Genomic DNA, 20216 nt, shown 5'->3' on the forward strand with positions numbered 1-20216 from the left:
CAAATCGAATCAGGTCATTTTTGTAGGAGGCGAGTTATACCTTACTACCCTATGCTCGTATAAGTAATGCCGTATCACATCAGTTGTATTTTTGACGTCATTTAGTTATATACAGGATAGTCATATAGCGGGTATTTCCTATAACCCCCAAGTACGTACTGTTAATGCTATATTAAACCTGTTATATTCCTAATTTCACAAAGCGGGTATAACCGACTATCCCAGGCTCAAGTTTGCCAAGCGGTATCTACCCAGTAATATTCTATATGTCATTATGCGGGGATACCTGACTATCGTATGTTTGTATTTAAGTGATGCTGTAGCACATTAGTTCAACACTCACAAGTCATACCAAGGGTATATAGGGTTAGGGCAACTAAACCTAATCATATTGTTCACTGCTCGCCTGCATGGTCTGTTCTTCTAAAAGCCATGTAAGAAACACAATCATTCTGCTGTGTGCATATTTTGATCAAATTAATGAATGCTAGTTCGGTTGTTCGGCGTAGCTGTCTTACCAAGCTTTTCACATAAAATACCCTTTATCAACAAACAATTAAATGATGGAGAAATTTCACGCCTGTAGACCCGAATGAATGAATCAGAATATTTTAATTATTGATTTCAGAGAAATCACCCACAGCATTGGCCAAATCACTGCGGAAATCCGGACTTCTTCATGCACGTTTTTGACCTAACAACAATCACTGCGAAATAGCGCAGACCGTGTTTGACTTACGCTGGCCGCATACGCATTAAGACCTATTTTCGCAAGACGCGACTATAAGTGTGATTTGGTTGTGTTGAAAGAACACTGTGCATGTATGAACTATTTACATCTCATTGCGATGGCGATATAATAAATTCATAATAAGCCTTGTGAGGCCACATATGATCACATGTAGTATATGTTTATCTAAGGACAAAATTGTTCGGTTTGAATATACGTGCACTTTATAAGAAACACATCATGCGGTGGATATGCGACAATTAAACCTTTATTTTCTATTTAAATATTTATAAACGTGAATATACGACTTGCTTTAACGATACAAGCGTTAATTCGTTACTGATAGGATCATGCGGCAGCAATGAATAGGACACTCCTCGTGTAAGTAATCATCATAGTCTAGGGACCCTTCAGATTTTGCATCGTAAAAAGTGTGACCCAGTAATATTGCTTAAAATGGTTGAGCTAACTTAATTTTCATCTTTTCTCGTGCTCTTTAATTACCCACGTATTTAGGTCTGGTTGATAGTACTTATACTTCCCACAGAGCAATTCGGTTCAAATTACTAATAACAACAATACACATTTTTAGCTTTATTTCAAATGTGAACATATTTATTTAACGCAGACGTGTACATAATTTTAACACAGAACAAGGGCTGTTTGTAAAACATGCATGCCCCCCCTATGGGCTGTCAGTTGTAGTGGCAGCCATTGTGAATACGTTTTTGTCACTGTGAACTTGACTTTTGACCTAGTGACCTGAAAATCAATAGGGGTCATCTGCCAGTCATGATCAATGTACTTGAGAAGTTTCATGATCATAGACCTAAGTATTCTTGAGCTATCAACAGGAAACCATTAAACTGTTTTGAGTCACTATGACCTTAATCTTTGACCTAGTGACCTGAAAATCAATAAGGGTCTTCTGCCAGTCATTATCAATGTACCTATGAAGGGGGTCATCTGCCAGTCATTATCAATGTACCAATGATTTTTTTATTTTATGATCCTAGGCGTAAGCATTTATGAGTTATCATCCGGAAACCATTTTTCTATTTCGAGTCACTGTGACCTTGACCTTTGACTTAGTGACCTGAAAATCAATAGATGTCATCTCCGAGTCATCATCAATGTACCTATGAAGTTTCATGATCCTAGGCATAAGCGTTCTTGAGTTATCATCCGGAAACCATTTTACTATTTCGAGATCAATAAACCTATGAAGTTTCATGATCCTAGGCCAAAGCGTTCTTGAGTTATCATCAGGAAACCATCTGGTGGACCAACCAACTGACATGTGCAAAACAATATACCCCTCTTCTTCCAAGGGGGGCATAAATATAATATTAATTTTTAGTAATCTAAATTAAATAAAAATTGCTAGATTGTATTTTCCGAGAAATTATCGGAAAACATCGTTAAAGTTAAAGGGTATCTGCCAGCTTATGCCATTATAACACAAATGTTAAATGACAAAAGCTGTTGCCCGGTTCACGGCACGCGGAGCCTACCCTATTGTGAACCAAAATCTTTTTGTGTATTTCATCCTAGTAGTTACCTTGACATAGAACAGACACATTGGTTACTTTTATGAAACAATTCTTATAAAACTTGGTATACAAATTGCGACATTGTTGCCCATTTCTCCGTCAGTCCATGTCCGAATAGTAGCTAAAATTGAGAAAACTCAGTAAGATTTCATGAAACTTAATATTCACATAATTTTTAAATACACAAAATAATACATTGACCATTTTAATTTTGTGATAAAACTTGGTTTTCAAATGAACTCAGAAGAGCAATGTGATATTTATTTTGTCCCTACCGTTTTCACATGAAGGGATTTACGGTTGACCCACTGTCCATCGGTCTGTCAGTCAAATAAACCTGGATCTGGTTACAATGTTTTCCTAAGATTTCACCAGGTTACCTACTTTTTGGAAACACTCAACCCAGGCTTACTCAACCAAGATGAGCATGTCGATCAGGTTTCATCAACATTGAGTCGAAAAAAGCCTGGTTTCTTCCATCACCTGATGATCCTCTAACACAGCAAGTCAATCCTCGAATGTCCGAAATATGTTCTGGTTCTTATAGTGGCAGACAAAAACAAGACCTATGATTTTAAGCAAATTTGTTATGTTCATATAAACATTAATTATTCCAACTATTTTTTTTAGCTCATATATGTTGTTATACAATTGTATTAAACATGGCCATTTAAGTCTTTCATAAGATTCTAACTAAACAAATGAGTTTTAATTTCTTTTAAAACTCTTGATGCAAGCAAACGATGAACGGCAGTATTGGGGGAAAAAACTGGCAGACAATATGTATTTGACCATCAAAACTAGAGAAGACTGAGATAAAGATATGCAGAAAATGAAGCAACACCAGTTCATACACAGTGCTAAACTCACATCCTAGAGATGTTTAAGTTCATGGTTTTCAAGACTATTAAAGCTCAGGACTTTGGAACAGTCTCCCCATCTACAGCATTTCTCTTGAACCACATGAGAGATGATATGTGCATCTTGCTGTCCTATGGAGTGGAAGTCTTCCTTGCAGGATATCCATTTGCACGAATACTCCTATAACAAGCAACTTTGTAAACTGCAGATTGGAAGCCAAAGTCAATTAACTTACAGTGTCCACATTTTTAACTTTAGTTATAATCATTGACTAAGTTTTTCACAAATGTTATTTTTGATTGAAAATGTTAATGAAAAGGCAAAAAAAAAGAGATTTACTGTGAAATAAGTCAATGGAGATAAGCCTACTAATAGCTCTTGGTGTGTATTGTGGATTTCCCCATGATTTGTTTAACTCTATTTTTGTTTTATTTATCTATATATTGATATTTTCTATGAGTTCTTTACGCAGATACACATCTAATCAGAGCCTCTGTTAATGTAATAAAAGTATGTTACTGTTCTGTTTTTCTGTTAATAACTAATCTAAAAAGAAAGAAAAAAAGTAAATTTGCACTATTGTATGAATATGGCATACACTTATTTTTCCATGTTGAAATCTTATTAAATTCATGATATGAAGCCCTAAAATGTTTGTAACAAACAGATGGATGGACTGACAGACTGACCGATGGAAAACGCCAACACTATATCTCTCTGGCTTTGGAAAGGATAATGATTCAACAGAAAGTAGAAATCATCAAAAAAACTTGATGCATCTAAGTTAACTTAGCAATTAGTGAGTTCAATATGTCCTTTAACTGAACAAAAAACAGATGTTTCAAAAACTTAACATGATTTGTCATTTGTTGCAAATATTAAGAAGCACTTACAGGTCCTGGGTTTCAATCACCAACATATGATAAAATAGTTCTCAGTAACAAAAGGCACAAAAATGCAAGAAAAAAATCACTTTAATGTTAAAAAAAAATATATATAGTTATTCAATAAACGATGTATATTTTGTCATAAAGTACCGGTCCTGGATTTTTCTCAACATCATTTAAGAGATTTAAGAGCATCAACATCCGCTGGGACAGGTTAACATGTTGTTGAATACACAGCTGCATCATGATGTAATGAAGACCACCTTGTCCACACATACGACCCAGAATCATCAGCCCAAACATCTTGATCCACATGGTGGGTGGGAAATGTTTGTATGTTCCTAAAGAACAAAACATGTTAATGATTTATCATTTCAAGTATAAAAGGCAAGCCTTAAAATTCTTAGAAAGCTTTAACATCTGAAGGTTAATATCACCCTGGCTGTGCAGATCTTGGTAATATACCCATTTAAAAAACATTCCTTAAAGCCACACACCTTGAAATGAAATATCTGGCATAGTAAATTTGGATATAAATAAGAAACATATTTTATCTTTGCCAATTAGAATATATCTGGTGGTTGCAAGGTAGAAATCCGTCTTTCTTGTGCTTTAAAACTTAAAAATAATTGTGTTTCTCGAATTGAACATGTACGTATACAAATCATACATTCAGTTTTAAAATAAAAAAAAATAAATTACTTGCTAACTAGGCTATAGATTTAATGACAATTTTGCACACTTTCAAATTGCATCTATATGTACTGAGTAACATGTATTTCATTTCAAGGTGTGTGGCTTTAATGTAATAAACAAGAGTGCTAAACTGTCACAAGATACACCCGTTTGAAGGTTTTGGACACCATGCTAAACGCTGGAAATGCACTAAGTGACCTAGTTTTCGACCCGGCATGACCTATATCTGAACTTGACTTAGATATCATTAAGACACAACTTCTGCCCAAATTTGGTGAAGATCGGATGAAAACTCTTTCAATTAAAGAGCTTACACCATGCTAAATCCTTGAAATGCACCCTGTGAACTAGTTTTTGACCCAGCATGACCCATATTTGAACTTGAACTAGATATTGTCTAGATACAACTTCTGACCACATTTGTTGAAGATCAGATGAAAACTACTTCAATAAGAGAGTGGACACCGTGCTAAATGCTTGAAATGCACTAAGTAACCTCGTGACCTAGTTTTTGACCTGGCGTGACCCATATTTGAACTTGACCTAGATAACATTTTGACACAATTTCTGACCAAATTTTGTGAAGATCGGATGATAACTACTTCAATTTGAGAGCGGACACCATGCTTAATCCTTGAAATGTACTAAGTGAACCCCTGACCTTGTTTTTGACCCGGCATGACCCATAATTGAACTTGACTTAGATATTGTCTAGATAAAACTTCTGACCAAAGTTTGTGAAGATTGGATGAAAACTACTTCAATTAGAGAGCAGACACCATGCGAAATGCATGAAATGCTCTAAGTGACCTCGCGACCTAGTTTTTGACCCGGCATAACCCATATTTGAACTTGACCTATATATCATTTACACACAACTTATGACCAAATTTGGCAAAGATCAGATGAAAACTACTCCAATTAGAAAGCCACCAATGCTAAATCCTTCAAATGCACTAAGTGACCCCGTGACCTAGTTTTTGACCTGGCATGACCCATATTCAAACTTGACCTAGATATTGTCTAGTAGAACTTCTGACCAAGTTTGGTGAAGATCGGATGAAAACTATTTGAATTAGAGAGTGGACACTGTTATGGACGCCGCCGCCCGCCAAGGGTGAAACTATAATACCTCCCGTTTTTTCAAAACCGGCGTATAAAAATAAGTAATATCCCTCACAGGGTTCAGGTCACACAATTAACTTATAGACAATAGGCAATACTTAATTCATTCGCTTCAAACTGTTTCTCTAGACAGATAACAAATGTTCAATCAAATGTTCATTCAAGATCTTGTCACTTCATTTGGTTACAAATTTGAAATATACTAAAATTTGCCTTCATAATGGAAACTTCTATTTTCCAAGCATGCCTTCCACTTCCTTGAGCTGACTTCGTTGAGTTCATGATTAGCAGATGCAATCTGTAAGATTTACTTATAAATAACTCTAAAATAAGTGATTGTTACCCAAAAAATAAAAAAATATAAATTCTTTTGTCTAATTACACACTTTCACATACATAAATGTGACACAAGCATAAAGGCCCATAACCATCCAATCAAAATATTCAGAAATAGAGGTGCTCATTATACTAACAGTAATGTCTAAGTTTGTATACATGTATGTTTTTTCAACTATGTTTTGCAAAATATTCTCATGCAAACCAGGGTTTCCAATTTAATAAGCCACATGTACATTGCATGTAACAGGGGTAAGACAATGCTAACAAGAAATGTGGTTGTCAGAAACACAATGCCCCCTAATGCGCCACTTTGATTATTTTTTACCTTTGACCTTTAAGGATGACCTTGATCTTTCACCACTCAAAATGTGCAGCTCCATGAGATACACATGCATGCCAAATATCAAGTTGCTACGTTCAATATTGCAAAAGTTATGAAGAAGGTTAAAGTTTTGGTTAAAGTTTTTGAATTATTTTTTTTGACCTTTGACCTTGAAGGATGACCTTGACTTTGACCTTTCACCACTCAAAATGTGCAGCTCCATGAGATACACATGCATGCCAAAAATCAAGTTGCTATGTTCAATATTGCAAAAGTTATGATGAAGGTTAAAGTTTTGGTTAAAGTTTTGGGACACACACACACACACACACACACACACACACATGGACACATACAATGACAGACAGGCCAAAAACAATATACCCCCGATCTTTTGATCCGGGGGCATAAAAATAATCCTGGTTGTGTTTTTCAAGCAATCTAGCTAAAACAAACAGGTTTAATAAAATAGAAAGATTAACTAAAATGAACATACCAGTTATATAGGGCTATAACTATCATATTGAGTATGTCAACACAAAATCGTGTCATTAGTTGCTAAAAGATACAGAAAGCATTATATGGGAAAGTGCATGTGTTGACCCCCATTTTTTGTTACTTTATTTGTACATAAAATGCTTGTCAAGCATACACAAGTTAGTGATTTAAAGTTATACCATTGGTGAGCCTATCAGCTTAATTTTACTCTCTTTTCCAGTCTCTGGTTGCTTGATGTGGCGACTGCAGAAGTGGCTCAGCAAAGCGTCTTCGTTGGAGCAAACAACCCTGCATTCTGGACACCGATTGTGCGCCTCCTTTAAATATAAAACTTTGTAAAACATTTATTTTTCATCATTTTAACCAATAAATACCTACTAAACAAGAACTTTGACATTAACTTAGATAAGAAAACATATATATTATTTTCAATTAAATTGTTAAACAAGAGCTGTCTCCATAGGATGACGTATGCCCCCAATAAATGCTTTGATAGAAATTATGAGCATTTTTCGAACCCTAAACGCGGACCCTAAGGTCAAGGTCATGGGGTAAAAATTTGTGTGGGTATGGAAAGGCCTTGTCCATATACACATGCATATCAAATATGAATGTTACATCTGAAGCGACAAAAGAAGTTATGAGCATTTTTCGAAACCTAAACACAAAGTGTGACGGACAGACAGACATCAGACAAACAGACAGAAGGACAGTTCGATCACTATATGCCCTCCTTCGGCGGCATTAAAAAAGTTAATCCAGAAATGCAAAATAAGTCCCAAACTAGAGAGCGGACACCATAATTAATCCTTGAAATGCACGTAATGTAAGCAAGTTAGTTCAAATAACAATGTACACAATTTCAATACTTTCTTAAAGTTAGTTCAAATAACAATGAACACAATTTCAATATTTTCTTATCACTTAATCAATAATTATTATTTAAAAAAAAACATCCTGACAGTCCCCTCACATTTATGTGACTGAACTATCAGTCAAAAAAACGTTTGTTAGCTAACAGGGAGATATCTGTTATGGGAGAAGGTTCAAAATATTTTTGCCATTTCTTATATCACACTGCAAGTGTCAGTGCTACTGGCTCTGGGCATTTTCTATTTTTATCAAACCACTAAATTTAATGTATTTTATTCAGAAAACTTTGCAAAAGACAACCTCAGTGTCTGGACTGACCTGATGCACCAAATCGCACAAGTCAGCTACATCTCTGAAATTATTTCAATACAATCATTTTCATTAATAAAAATAGATAACAAGAGCTGTCAGAGGACAGCGCGCTCGACTATTCGAATGCTTGACAGTATAACGTAAGCCATCATGGGGAAATTGTTCATATTCAATAATTTATTAGATGATCTTTCAAAAATAAAAAAAGGAAAAAAAATAAAAATTTGGGGAGGGGGTAGGGGGGTTGAGAGGGGGGTATAACGTGGGGTGTGGTCATTTATTAGACGATCTGACGATCTTTCAAAAATAAAAAAGGAAAACAAAAAATTTGGGGGGGGGGGGGGCAGGGATTCTGGGTTGGGGCGTGGGGTATTGCAGTGCTGCAGCTAGGATTTGAAAAAGGCAGGGGGATTTTTTGTCAAAAGGGCACTTTGGACGCGCAGTATTTTGTCAAAAGGGCACTTTCGAGCGCGCGGGTGTTTCTAGAATGCTTCCTCATGCATGTTAATTTATGTGTTATCAATAATTGTAAGAATAAATTATTCCCATTGTCATTAAACAATTCAAATTTAATTACTACAATGAGGAATAAATTAATTACAATGTATTTTAATAAGAGATTTATTAATCATCATATGTAAAAAAAAAAATTAAAAAAAATTATTTTTTTTAAGGGCAGGGGGGGCCCTAGGAAGGTCAGGGCGGAGGTTCAGGAGGGCAGGGCGGGGCGCCCTTCGATTTAGGCCTAGCTGGAGCACTGGTATTGCACGGGTGGAATCCATTGTGGTATTCAGGTAAGTGTTGTTTTGTCAAAGTATTAATAAAATCTTATCATAAATAAAAAAGTTATGTGAATTTAAGCAAAATGTCCAATTCTCAAAGTAAAAAAGGGGCCATAATTCTATCAAAATGCTTGATTCAGTGGTCTAATCTTGTTTATAGGTTGGGGTCATGTTGGAAAACAAGTATGCAAAATATAATAGCAATATGTCAAAGAACATAGGAAATATTTGGGGTAGTACGCAAACTTTAACATAGATTTATCAATAATATGCATATTCTGAGTATAAAAGGGGCCGTAATTCTATCAAAATGCTTGATTAAGTGGTCTGCTCTTGTTTGTAGGTTAAAGGTCATGTTGGTAAACAAGTATGCAATATAACAAAGCAATATGTTAAAGGACATAGGAAATATTTGGGGTAGTACGCACAATTTAACATAGATTTATCAATAATATGCATATTCTAAGTATAAAAGGGGCAATAATTCTGTCAAAATGCTTGATACAGTGGTCTGCTCTTGTTTATAGGTTGGGATCATGTTGGTAAACAAGTATGCAAAATATGAAAGCAATATGTCAATGGACATTGAAAATATTTGAAGTAGTACGCAAACTTTAACATTTGCACGCTCACGGAAACGCCAACGCCGGGGTGAGTAGGATAGCTCCACTATATATATTTCATATATAATAGTCCAGCTAAAATACAGTCAACAATTAAAGAGTTGTTGTCACTGGGAATGTGATCTTGCATATATACACTTCATGTTGACAACATATTATTTTTAATTAATTTGTTAAACAAGATCTGTCTCCATAGGATGACGTATGCCCCCAATAAATGCTTTGATAGAAATTATGAGCATTTTTCGAAATCTAAATGCATTTTTTGAACCCTAAACACGGACCCTAAGGTCAAGGTCTTGGAGTAAAAATTTGTGTGCATATGGAAAGGCCTTGTCCATGTACACATGCATATCAAATATGAATGTTACATCTGAAGCGACAAAAGAAGTTATGAGCATTTTTCGAAACCTAAACACAAAGTGTGACGGACGGACAGACAGACATCAGATAAACAGACGGAAGGACAGTGCGATCACTATATGCCCTCCTTCGGCGGCATAAAAAACGTTAATTTAGAAATGCAAAATGCAAAGTCCCAAACTAGAGAGCGGACACCATACTTAATCCTTGAAATGCACTAAGTGACCCTGTGACCTAGTTTTTGACCCGGCATGACCCATATTCGAACATGACCTAGATGTTGTCTTGATACAACTTCTGACCAAGTTTGGTAAAGATCAGATGAGAAACTACTTCAATTAGAGAGCAGACACCATGCTTAAACCTTAAAATGCACTAATAGACCCCATGGTCTAGTTTTTGACCCGGCATGGCCCATATTCGAGCTTGACCTAGATATTGCCTAGATACAACTTCTGAACAAGTTTGGTAAAGATCAGATGAAAACTATTTGAATTAGAGAGGGGACAAGAAAAGTGTGACAGACAGACAGACAGTGAGAAAACTATATACCCACTTTTCTTCGAAAGGGGGCATAAAAAATGTGGAGTAAAATATATACAAATGTGTTCTTTTTCTTTGCAGACTGACTTACCTATCAAAATAGTTACATAAACAAATATGTATAATTATATTGTTAATATTATGCGCATAAATAAAACATTTGCTATTTCATGTAAAATTAATTGTAGACAGCAAATAATGAAACAAGAAACCGTTTGAGACGGGTGATGCTCCACAAAGGTTTTTTTGTCACAATATTGCACTATATATTCAGATAAAAGGAAACGTCTTGAGGGGCATAACTTTGGACAAATTAATACAATGGATGGTTTAGTAACTTAAAAATTTCAAAGGGCCATAACTCTGTAAATAAATCATCTAACCAGAACCCACTAATAACATGCGCATCTCCTCAAGGTAGTTAAACTTCCCATAAAGCTTCATTGTATTCCAGTCAGTAGTTGGGGAGAAATAGCCCGGACAAGAATTGCACTATATGTACAGTTTATAGAAAATTTCAAAGGGCCATAACTCTGTGAAAAATCATCCGACCATAACCAGCTTATAATATGCACATCTCCTGTTGGTAGCGAAGCTTCCCATAAAATTTCATTGAATTCATGTAATAAGTTGCTGAGAAATAGCTCGGACAAGAATTGCACTATATGTACAATGGAAAATTTCAAATGGCCATAACTCTGTGGAAAATCATCCGACAAGAACCAGCTGATAATATGCACATCTCCTGTTGGTAGTGAAGCTTCCCATAAAGTTTCATTGAATTCCCGTAATAAGTTGCTGAGAAATTGCTCGGACAAGAATTGCACTATATGTACAATGGAAAATTTCAAAGGGCCATAACTCTATGAAAAATCATCCGACCAGAACCCGCTGATAATACGCACATCTCCTCTTGGTAGTGATGCTTCCCATAAAGTTTCATTGAATTCCAGTCATTAGTTGCTGAGAAATAGCCCGGACAAGAATTGCACTATATGTACAGTAAATGGAAAATTTTAAAGGGCCATAACTCTGTGAAAAATCATCTGACCAGAACCCGCTGATAATATGCACATCTCCTCTTGGTAGTAAATCTTCCCATAAAGTTTCATTGAATTCCGGTCATTAATTGCTGAGAAATAGCCCTGACAAGAATTGCACTATATGTACAGTTAATAGAAAATTTAAAAGGGCCATAACTCTGTGACAAATCATCCGACCAGAACCCGCTGATAATATGCACATTTCCTCTTAATAGTGAAGCTTCCCATTAAGTTTCATTGAATTCCGGCCTTTAGTTGCTGAGAATCCAAAAATTGTTCACGGACGGACAGACGGACTGACGAAGCGGCGACTATATGCTCCCCCCCCCAAATTTTTTTGGGGGAGCATAAAATGTCAAGTTAACATGGATAATAGAAAATATTGTGAAATGCTTTATTTATAAATTAGAAACTAGATAACACTTCTAAAATGATTGCAAGTTTCCATGACTCATTGAGGAATAAACCATGTAAAATGTTAGTTTTGCAAATTTATATAGTTATGGGAAACAACTACATGTACATTAAATTTAAATATCAAAGCTTTTTTTTTAATTGTATATGTACCGGTAAAACACCGCTTCATTTGTAAGAATGTCATTTGAGCCTAGATGAAGATACAGCTGTTGAACATCCATCTTCCGCAAGTCTCTCAACAATGCATGGCGAAAACGATCACAAGAAAATTTGGCACCTTTGAAAACAGAGTTGGCGAATGTCTGTGTAAATAAATCACAAATATACATGAATGAATACACAAGGAAAATTCATGCTTTGCCTCAAGATTAAAATGAAAAGTTTGCAATTACAATTCCCTACAATCTGTAAAATATTCCACACGCTTAAATAAAATATATAACCATGCAAATTAGTTAGAAAACGCAATGATGCCAATCATTGCACATGATGACATCAGCATAATAAGTTTAACTTTATATTGATGACAAATACTGTAATCATACGAAGCTTAGGACTTGACATTTGAACTGTTTAAGTATAAAGAAATGAAATAATTACATCATTTATAGAAACTATGAGTATCAAGTTTAAATGGTGGCATTTCGTGTTTTCTCAAAAATGTTTACAAAAACAGTAAACATTTAAACGACTGTTGATATCAACATAATCCATTTTAGTTCATTACGTTACAATGTTGCAAAACTTATTAAAAGCTGTTAAAAAAAGACTGGTATACATTTGTATCAAGTGTGCCAGATGGCCCTTATTCACAACAGCGTAAACATAACAAAACACCATGTACGACCTAGACGTCTTGAATATTTGACACACGTCGGCACAAAGTGCTCGGGAAAATTTTCCAGCTATTTGTTGCATGATCATTCCCCGAATTGTCTTGAACATTTGACGCGCGTCAGCACAACGTGCATGAGGACATTTTTTCCGACATTTATTCATCCGCATTCATTTTTAATTTAATAAACAGATACTCGTTTTTATGTACATCTTGTTAGGTAGAAAACAATAAAAAATTTACACAGGTGTAGTCTTATTGAAGAAATGTGGGATCAATATTTATTTGTCTTTGTTATAAAATACTACGGCATGTAAGTAGAAAATGTGTACCCAATGACTCAACAACGGCAAGAACAGTTGGTTTTAATATGACGTCATTGCCCAAATGGGTAATGATCTGAATATAACTTCTGGAAATAATCATTACTTTCAGTTTGGAAATGCGATGTCAATGACGCTTTTATAACTGACATATGGATACCGTTTAAACGGTAACCTTTTGTTTATTTCATTAATCATTTTGTTTTAACGTTTAGAAAAATGTGTACATGTGATACCATTAATAGAAACAAACCTGAAACTGTAATTACTGTTCTATACCATTGTCATTACATATACTCATCAGAGATTGGCAGGCATTTGACAGCTATATCGGCAGGAAGAATATCCTTAATCCGATGAGCATTGGAGTCCCCAGCAATACGGTTCACTTTTCTCCTGTCTTGGGCACCTGAAAAAATAAAAGGAAAATGCTTCCTGACACAACACTGCATCCTGTTCAAAAGAGCCTGCGTAATAAATTTACTAATTATAAAAAGACAAGTCTTAACAACCCAAATACTACCTTAACAATACAATTGCAACAAGACTAATAAGGACGACTAAACTTGTCTTATGTGTATCTAACTACACAAAAAGAATATAAACAAAACAGATCAATCACGCTTTAATAAAAATAAAGGTCACACAAGTTAAAAAGCACTAGTTTTCAATAATCAATAAGTGTCAAAATTGCAATACACTGGTCAATGTTCAGTGCAAATATCACTATGAACATGATAAAAGTGTCAATTATTGCACTAGTGTGTAACACACTGAATGTGTCCAAATGCGCGAAGCACCTGTTTTTTTAATAATTAGTATTAAAGTGTCACTCAAAATTGCAATCCACTGGTAAGTGTTCAATCAATGCAAATATCACAGTCACTATAAACACATCAAACGTGTCAATTATTGCACTAGTGTAAAATACACTGTAAGTGTCCAAATGCGCGAAGCACGTGTTTTTAATAGATCACAAAATGGGTAATAAAACGCACAGTTGAACTTAAGGTGAAAAGTAAACACAAATCCTTCGTTCACTCACACCGAGTTACTAGGACTAGGTCGCGAAAATGAATGCCACTTTGAATTATACACTTTACAACGTCGAAATACACCAAATCACAATTAAAAGATAGCTATTGCAAGTTCAAAAACAAAACTGAAATATATAAGCGCCGAAATGACTTCTTGATCTCAAAACAATGTCACAAACGTATACAATACCGGATCCAAACCGTTTGAAAGCTCGTGTGCAATCAAAAGGGGAGATTATTCCAACGATGTTTTTTCTTGTTTCTCCATTCGGTACCCCTCGCACGTTATTTGATTACGCTTTCTTCATATATGGTCATATTACACTCATTCATAACGTTTATTTATAGATGTTTGTGTTGTGACATTTATGGTTATGATTACCATATAAGGTAAAGACGGCCAGGGACCAGAGTCGCTCTGCATAAGCAGCATAAAAATCTGTCTTTTATGCACTAGTTGAAATTCTTAAATAAACTTGTTTTAAAATATATTTTAAACAAGACTATTGTCAAGCAATATGGTCCCCTACCGGTGAAACTCCACCAGATTGTCAGATTTTTTTAATTTGTTGCCATAGCAACCAGAATTTTCGACGTAGGAACAAAATAAAATGACGTGCATAATCTCCATATTGCCATCTATCCATGTTTCAAGTTTCATGCAAAAAAGTGAATAACTTTTAAAGTTATCGCAGGATCCAGGAAAGTGTGACGGACAGAATGACTGACTGACTGACTGACTGACTGACACACAGAGCGCAAACCATAAGTCCCCTCCGGTTTCACATTTATTCCGAATTCTGCGCAATCGTCGATATGAAAAAATTTGAATGTCTCCAACTTCGAAAGATAAAAGCAGTATCCCTTTAACTCAAAAGGCCGTCTGGGAACGTCTTACTTGCATATTTTCAAGTCTGTGTTATGTAAAGAGAATAGTTCATTGTTAGCTACATATCATAAATCGTAAATGGTTGTACTAGTACGTTGTTGAAATATTGCATCATGTAATAACATATGTGGTTCGATCTATAAATATACTTCCGTGCGGTTAATAGCCAAGGTTACAGACTATAAATAGTTCAATAACTGAGCCGCGTTCCAGAAAGGCCTTCCGGTTAGCGCAGTAGTTCGAACACGCTCTTCTCACTTAGGCGACCCGGGTTCAAACACAGATCCACGTGAAATACGTCTGGTGTCATCATACCGGACAGGTTGGGCTTCTCCGGCTTTTCCCTACATAATACAAGACCACACCAGCCGAAAATCTTTTAGATGTAATTAAATGACTGGAAATTGCAGATATCATTCACAATTCGTCCGATCTTACGTTAATCGAGGGAGTCACCGGGCCTTAACGCAATGCAGCCTCAGAGCCGGAAGGACCTGATAAACTTCGACATACGCACATCGCGCTCTGGGACAATGTGGCTTAATAGAGTCGGCACAGGTTTATCAGGGACTTAACTGTCCGATTTCATGGAATTTTTCGTTTACAACTTATATTTTCTAAACGAAAATCTAAATGTCTTGAACTAGCCTGTATGGACTGCACAGGCTAATCTAGGGAGAAACGGTAAACACATGTATTAAGCTCCATTGTCCCAGAACGAGGCTCATTTAATTATCATGCTGTTGAAAAATATTCTCAACGTTAAATACAGCCATTTTTTTTAATCTAGCAACAATTAGATTCCAACCGGTTTAAGATACAACTACTCATCGTTTGATAACACTCGTGTTTCGTCTAGGATTGCCATTACTTTTGCTTTTAAACTAATTTGTCAATTAAATCAGCCATAAAACCCCGATGCATATAAGCAAATCATCTTAAGGGCGCAATAATGTCTGTTTCCACTCACCCAACCGACCTTAATTTTTCTGCTGATTTTAAGCCTTTTTGGCATTCTTATTTGAGATTTTAATCATTTTTTCTTCTTTCGCTTATACATGTATTTGCAAAATCAACATTTACATAATTATAATGAAAGAAAATTGAAAAGGGATTTGGATGATTTATATAATTAAACGCTCTTTTTTAAGTTCCAAATTTATCGTAAAAATATCCCAAAAAAATGTTGTACCGACATATCTACCCTATTTATTTTGTAGAAATTAGTAGAAACAAACACACTTTTTGCTGAATTAAAACGATAAATACGAGATGCGAAACAAACACGATTAAAAACACAACAAAATTGCATTTCCAACCACGATAATACAATAATCATAATTTAATTGATAATGATTTCTTCAATATAAATATATACTCGGTCAAATAAAACGATCCGTGGGCAAATATAAGGGCTTTTAAATCACATACGCGTTCAAATGAGTCGTGTTCTGAGAAAATTGGGCATCATGCATGCGCGTAAACTGTCGTCCCAGATTAGCCTGTGCAATCCGCACAGGCTAATCAGGAACGACACTTTCCGCTTTTATGACATTTTTCGTTTAAATGAAGTCTCTTCTAAGCAAAAATCCAATTAGGGCGGAAAGTGTCGTCCCTGATTAGCCTGTGCGGACTGCACAGACTAATCTGGGACGACACTTTAAGCACATGCATTATGCCCAGTTTTCTCAGAAAACTCATAATTACATAGCAAAATAACATTAAGTAGCGTTTTGTACGTAACATGGTCCTCTACGAAATTAAGATCCCGCTTTTGTGGTCAAACCAGACTACACCATGCAGGTTATAGGACGGTTACCGTGCTGGTTCTCAGCTTAAAGTGATATTATGGGCATTTTTCACTGTTGACTTGAGCTGAAAAGAATTAACAGGTCAAAATAGTTAGTTAAAATGTGGTTACTGACCAATTATCTGCAACTCATCTTGCTACCAGTTGTTTATTAAAATATATTTTATATACGATATTTTACATGACTCACCCAGTCCTCTAAGCCGAAATGATCCGTAAAACAAAATTGTGTCTTTGTGTGGTATGAACGAATCTGCACTAAAACTAAATTTAGGTTCACATCGTACATGCATGATCAGTTGTCAAACGAAAGTACGGTTGTTATTCAAATGCATTATTTTTTTTCTTTCCGGGATATTGTTTTAGTGTGTTGATGCTGCATTAACAAATATAAGTGTATATGAAGTGAAAACACCAAAAATAAACAACGGTTGCGATAGACACCTATAAACTGTTATATGCCCATTATATCACGTAAGTAAAGCATACAGAAAATAAAAGCTTTTATATTTTACACTGAAGCTCACGTCATAGCCGTTTAATTTGATATTAAAATCAATCTGGGGAAAAATCAGAATTACTAACACATGACAAGCTCCATGTTTTAATCGGAAACGGTGCCATTCATTTTGTAATTGGTAAAGTCTCAACATCAGTTTGTTCATCTGACCCACACAGTACACCGTACTTTTGAAGTCCGAAATATATTTGTTTCATGGGAACAGTCGTCCTCTGTGGTGGTGTTCGTGACACTGTAAATATACAAGATGCATAGAGATTACCGACCGGACCGGGTAATCAGGACCGGAGATCATTTGAGCCGCGCTACCAGAAAACGGGGCTTATTGCATGTGCGTAAAGTGTTCTGCCATATGCGAATCAGGGACGACACTTTCCGTGACACTGTATTTTCGTTTCAGGTACAATTTCTTTAAACGAACAACGGAATTATAGCGGAAAGTGTCCTGCTTTCCCGTTTTGAGACACATGCAAGTCGAACTAAATAGATCACGTGTGTTTTATGCATTTTCATTCGAGCGGAACAAAATTCTTTATTAATACATGTATTTTAATCACCGCTTTCTTTTTTTAAAGTGATTTCGTTATTATATCAGCCTGGAATCCAAGCTTTAACAGGAATATTGTACACAGAGATTTCTTCTACAATTCTCTGTACCCATAAACGCTACAAAGAAATTTTCAAGCAATTTTTAGTAAAACACTTTTTGTCTCATTGGTGTTTATCACCTGTTAGTATAATAAAAATAGGTTTATTTAACTCCATTAGAGCCTCGTTCTGAGAAAACTGGACTTAATGCATGTGCGTAAAATGTCATCCCATATTAGCCTTTGCAGTCCGCACAGGCTTATCAGGACGACACTTTCCGCTTTTATGGTATTTTTAGTTTCAAAGAAGTCCCTCTTTACCGAAAACCAAGTTTAGGCGGAAAGTGTCGTATTGCGGATTGCACAGGCTAATCTGGGACGACACTGTACGCACATGCATTATGCCCAGTTTTCTAAGAACGAGGCTCATTTGCTTTCTAGCATTTATATGTGTCAATAAATCGCTTTGAAATCCGATGTAGGATCAGTCTCCAATAGCAGTGCAACAATCTGTGATTTGTCAGATTTTTTTTTATACTATAATAATTTTGTTTTAATAGTTTTGAACCGTACAAGTTTATTTTGTATTTTATTTTCAGTTCCGGATGTTTCTGCAGCAGAAAGTTGAAACAAAGAAGGAATAATTTGTGCAGTGCCATAAGATCTGCCAATCAAGTGCTGTAATCTCATAAGGGAAGAGATCAGTAGCGCCATCAAATACTTAAAGAACGGCAAATCTGCAGGACCTGACAACATACCGGCAGAGGCGCTTAAGGATGACTTGGAGAACAGTGTGGGGTTTGTACACCCACTCTTCAGCAAGATTAAGAAGAATAAGAAATTCCAACAGAGAGGTAAGAGGGTTACCTCATCAAGCTTCCCATGAAAGGCGACCTCAGTTCCTGCTCCAACTACCGAGGAATCACAACGTTGTCCATCCAAGAAAATGTGTTTAATCGCATCCTGCTGACCCGAATGAGAGACGCAGTAGATCCTCATTTCCGTGACCAACAAGCAGGCTTTCGAAAAGAGAGATCGTGCACGGATCAGATCGCAATCCTGTGCATCATTCTCGAACAATTAATCCCTGGAGTGGAATTCGCCGTTGTGTGTCAATTTCATTGACAATGCAAAGTCGTTCGATAGCGTTGACCGGGAGTCCATCTTGAGACTTCTGAGACTACGGAGTGCCAGGAAAGATCACCAACATCATCATGAAGTCTTATGAAGGAATGGCCTGCAGAATTGTTCATGACAGACAGCTCACGGATGCTTTTGAAGTGAGAACCGGTGAGCTAAGGCTGCCTAATCTAACCTTTCTAGTTCCTGCTGGCCATAGACTGGATAATGACGACATCGGCGGAGCAAAAAGCAGAATGGAATCAGTGGACACTCTGGAAACAGTTGGAAGGTCTCGACTCAGCATTACTGGGCCTCACCATCAACAGAGAGAAGAGCAATGTGTTCAGGACCGACGCATCCAACAACACACCCATCACAGTCCAATGCGAGGCGCTGGAGGAGGTGGACAGCTTCACCTATCTCGGCAGCATTCTAGACAACCAGGGAGGAATGGGTGCAGATGTCAGAATCCGCCACCATAAAGAAAATACAGGTCTTCATCACTATCTGCCTTAGGAAGATCCTCAAGATTCGCTGGCCAGACAAGATCTCCAACGAAGAATAATGGTATAGAACAAAGCAGCGGCCAGTGTGTGTATCAGAGTTTATTTACAGGTCCTACTGGCCTCTTTACGAGGTCTTTGTAGCCCGACCTGCCCCTGTGACCTTTCAGGGGAGAAAGTTTAATTTTGAGTCAAAGTAGGTCAAATTTACCCCGGCTTCCCGGGTCAAAGATATCATTTAGATCCAAATAGACCAATGCACGGTGGCCAATGAGACCTTAATGTGCACTGGTAGATAGACAATCTCAAGACAAATTCATGTCTGAACGCTGCACCGCTAAGGGACTGCAGCACACATCTCCGCCTTTATGGCTCACTTGACGTCATCGACCGTCGTCTTCATCCCCGAGACGTTTCCCCAGTGCGTTGAGCGTACTGAGTACCGACGCCCCGGGGTCCCTCTATAAGGCCACCCCCTAAATGTTCTAGTGACCACTCCGAATTCATAAGCGGCCCCCGGTCCGCCCCGTATTTCCTCCACACTGGTGATCTCGCTGTCCCACTATCCCCGTCCCTCTACAGACGGGACCTCTGACAGGTCCGGGTCAGCGAACTCCCGACGA

The 20216-nt window shown here is 36.6% G+C and overlaps 1 protein-coding gene and 1 long non-coding RNA gene across 13 annotated transcripts in view; one reads left to right on the top strand and one right to left on the bottom strand.

Moving 5' to 3' along the window:
- The window catches only part of LOC127857309 (uncharacterized), a 48970-nt gene extending 41223 nt beyond the window's left edge, over positions 1-7747 (top strand). For all 3 annotated transcript variants that reach the window (XR_008038372.1, XR_008038370.1, XR_008038371.1), the window contains one exon: positions 7232-7747. This is a non-coding gene — a long non-coding RNA (uncharacterized LOC127857309). The remainder of the gene's footprint in view (positions 1-7231) is intronic.
- Positions 1-14455, bottom strand: part of LOC127857146 (uncharacterized) — a 36449-nt gene extending 21994 nt beyond the window's left edge. The window contains exons 1-8 of one of the 10 annotated variants that reach the window (XR_008038358.1): positions 14353-14455; positions 12118-13534; positions 8203-8236; positions 7191-7328; positions 6066-6150; positions 4182-4372; positions 2559-3324; positions 1312-2404 (exon numbers count right to left, since the gene is read on the bottom strand). Coding sequence is in view for 9 of the 10 variants with exons in the window: in XM_052393565.1 (XP_052249525.1) it covers positions 3157-3324; positions 4182-4372; positions 6066-6150; positions 7191-7328; positions 8203-8236; positions 12118-12296 (795 nt within the window). In the remaining variant the exon portion in view is untranslated. Of the gene's footprint in view, positions 1-1311; positions 3325-4181; positions 4373-6065; positions 6151-7190; positions 7329-8202; positions 8237-12117; positions 13788-14352 lie in introns of those variants that run through there. The other 9 variants (XM_052393582.1, XM_052393572.1, XM_052393602.1 and 6 more) reach the window with 9 other exon arrangements.
- Positions 14456-20216: the final 5761 nt, after the last annotated feature.

This window comes from Dreissena polymorpha, chromosome 1, assembly GCF_020536995.1.
Source record: "Dreissena polymorpha isolate Duluth1 chromosome 1, UMN_Dpol_1.0, whole genome shotgun sequence".
Taxonomy (NCBI): domain Eukaryota; kingdom Metazoa; phylum Mollusca; class Bivalvia; order Myida; family Dreissenidae; genus Dreissena; species Dreissena polymorpha.